General features: G+C 30.5%; 1 protein-coding gene across 4 annotated transcripts in view; it reads left to right on the top strand.

Moving 5' to 3' along the window:
- Positions 1–1,198: 1,198 nt before the first annotated feature.
- LOC109705761 overlaps positions 1,199–2,728 on the top strand; it is a gene marked incomplete at its 5' end in the record, with an annotated part of 51,842 nt that continues 50,312 nt past the window's right edge. For all 4 annotated transcript variants that reach the window (XM_020226551.1, XM_020226550.1, XM_020226552.1 and 1 more), the window contains 1 exon segment: positions 1,199–1,386. In XM_020226551.1, the coding sequence (XP_020082140.1) occupies positions 1,199–1,386 (188 nt within the window).

Raw genomic sequence — 2,728 nt, 5'->3', positions numbered from 1 at the left:
ACATTAGTGGCCATACATGTGGCAATAAATTTTAAATACATTTGTGGCAGTAGTTACTTTTGACTGATAAAAGTGGTCTTGATTTAAATGCCATTTAATTTTTCTGTAAAATTTAAGAATAATAGTAGCAATTTTTTGTTTTGCCATTATTACTTAAAGTAGAATAAATTTTTGTTTCAGAAATATCTCAAATATTTTTTATATTTTTTATTTGAAATTAAATTAAATTTTTTAACTTTAACTTTCAGTTAAAATATAAGTTGAATTTTAGAAATTAACTTTTTAGTTTTAGATTCTAATTTGAACTTAAATAAAAAATAAAAAATTTTAATTTAAAATTTATTTTTAAGTATTAAATAATAAATTTATATAGATTTTAAATTTAATTATATAGATTAAAACTAAAATTTAAATTGTAATTTCAAGTGTAAATTTGAATCAAATCAAAATTTAATTTTATCTTTTAAATAGTTGATTCAGTTTCAAATTTTAATTTTTTAAAAAGTTATATATTACGTAGAAATTCCTAATTAAGGTGATAATAAAAATCAAATATGATAAATGCTACGGGTAGGGATGTCAATGGGTATGGATACCCGAAATTTTATCCGAACCCGAATCCGAATAAAACAGATATATTCGATGCTAAATGGATATGGATTTGAATATGGATATCAAAAATAGAAACCCAACGGATATGGATTCGTATATGGATTTTGATGGTACCAGACTAGAACCCGAGCCCGAATTTATTTTTTATTTTATATATATATATATATATATTTGATATTATATTTGAATTTGTATTTTAAAATTTTAGATTTAATATAATATATTTTGAAATATCGAAAAAGAAAATAATTATTTTGGGTTCAAATTTTCAGGTTCGGGTTCGGGTTCGAGTTCGGGTTTCAAATTTTTGGTCAAATTCGGGTTTGGATATGAATTTTTAAAATCCGTCGGGCTCAGATTCGGATTTGGATCTACTGTTTGGAGTTGGGTTCGGGTTCGGATTTTTGAAAATCCGCCTCGAATCCGACACGTTGACATCTCTAGTTAGGGATGGAAGTGTATTTATTCTAAAAAAAATCTTTTTGTACTTAATTGAGTTTGCAACCCCATCTGTACGAGATTGCTAATTAATCATATATATATATATATATATATATCCCTAACCCCTTTCGCTCACCTTGCCTCTCCTCTCCTCTCCGCCTCCTCTCCTCCTCTATTCCTCTAAAACCTCCGCTCGTTCCGCCCGGCTAGATAGCCGTAGTAGAGGCCGGCCTCAACCTTCACCAGGCATTCACGTCGACGACACCGGCCTCAGCGTCGTGCATTTGCTCCTCCTCAAGATAACAACAATTATAAATATTATTGAAAAGAAAAGTATTTTGAAGGACTTGAAAGATTATGTTTCTTGATAATTTGTGATTTATAGATTATTTACGTATTTAGGGTGTGTTTGGATCGGCGGAAAACTGATCGGAAAATTTTTTTCGCTCGAAAAATGATTTTCGGATGTTTGGTTGTTCGTAAAATCAAAAAATTTGAAAATTTTTTTTACAAATTCTGAGAAAAGATTGGGTTTTCAAAAATGAAAACCCATGGCCAAATAGTGCGGCTATTGGGGAGGATACACGCGGTCCACGAGGACCTCGTGGACCGCGTGGGAGGGAGTCCACAGTGGACCGTGGACTCCTCTCCCGCTTCTTACCACTTTGCTCCTCTTCTTGTGCCGATCTTATTAATTGATTTTCATTTTTTTTTATATTTTTTTTCTAAAGCCTAGGTTGGAATTGCGCAAATTAATTAATTAATTTAATCACTAGTTCAAAGTCGGTTTATTCGATCAAAATACAATTTTATAAACTAGCTAGCTAGGAATTTTGAAGTGCTTTTAAATTTAAAAAAAAACAATTTTTTGGGGTTGTTTTACGAAGTCTTCTCCTGGATGCTTTCTCCAGCTTGTTTTGATATGGATTGGAAAAGGCGACTTCTATTATATGTAACCGTGAATTTTTTGAGCTAGACTTCTATACTTTCGAAAGGACGAAGATGTTCATATTTATAAGTTATTTTTAATGATGTGATATCTAATTCGACGATTGATTTCGTTCGGCATGATTTAAACTATTAGAACTATTTTGAAACTAAATTTTATAATTTTTAGACTTTGTTTGCCTAATAAACGAAGTCTCAAAATGAATGACTAAAAATAAAAATCTAAAAAAAAAATGATAAAATACTCAAATTTTGAATCGAAAGTATTGAACTTAATCTTGATACATATCATATTATACATATTAATATATATGGCACCATAGGTGACCTACGGCTCCAAAAGACTTTTAATTAATTAGCCCATAAGGGGCAGTCATCTCGGCCAATGAGAGCACCAATCTTTTAATTAATTTGCGTGATTTTATTAGAGTCCCAGGGTCACTAGTTTGGCTATATATATATATATATATAGAGTAGGGCTAGAATACTTGTAAAAGTATCATGGGGGTAATACTTATGTGTTTTTAGCCCTTGGATGGAGAGATGTGAGGTTGAGATGATGGTGGTAGGTGGTGGTAGGTGGTGGTAGGTGGAATAGTGTTTAATCCAAGGGCTATTAATAATTTAAAAGTAAATCCAATGGCTTAAAACCTAATAGCACCATGATGATGATACTTGTGAAAGTATCATAGCTCAACTCTATATATATATATATATATATATATAT

Source organism: Ananas comosus, unplaced genomic scaffold (genome assembly GCF_001540865.1).
Source record: "Ananas comosus cultivar F153 unplaced genomic scaffold, ASM154086v1, whole genome shotgun sequence".
Taxonomy (NCBI): Eukaryota; Viridiplantae; Streptophyta; class Magnoliopsida; order Poales; family Bromeliaceae; genus Ananas; species Ananas comosus.
This window is presented reverse-complemented; position numbering and strand designations above follow the sequence as displayed.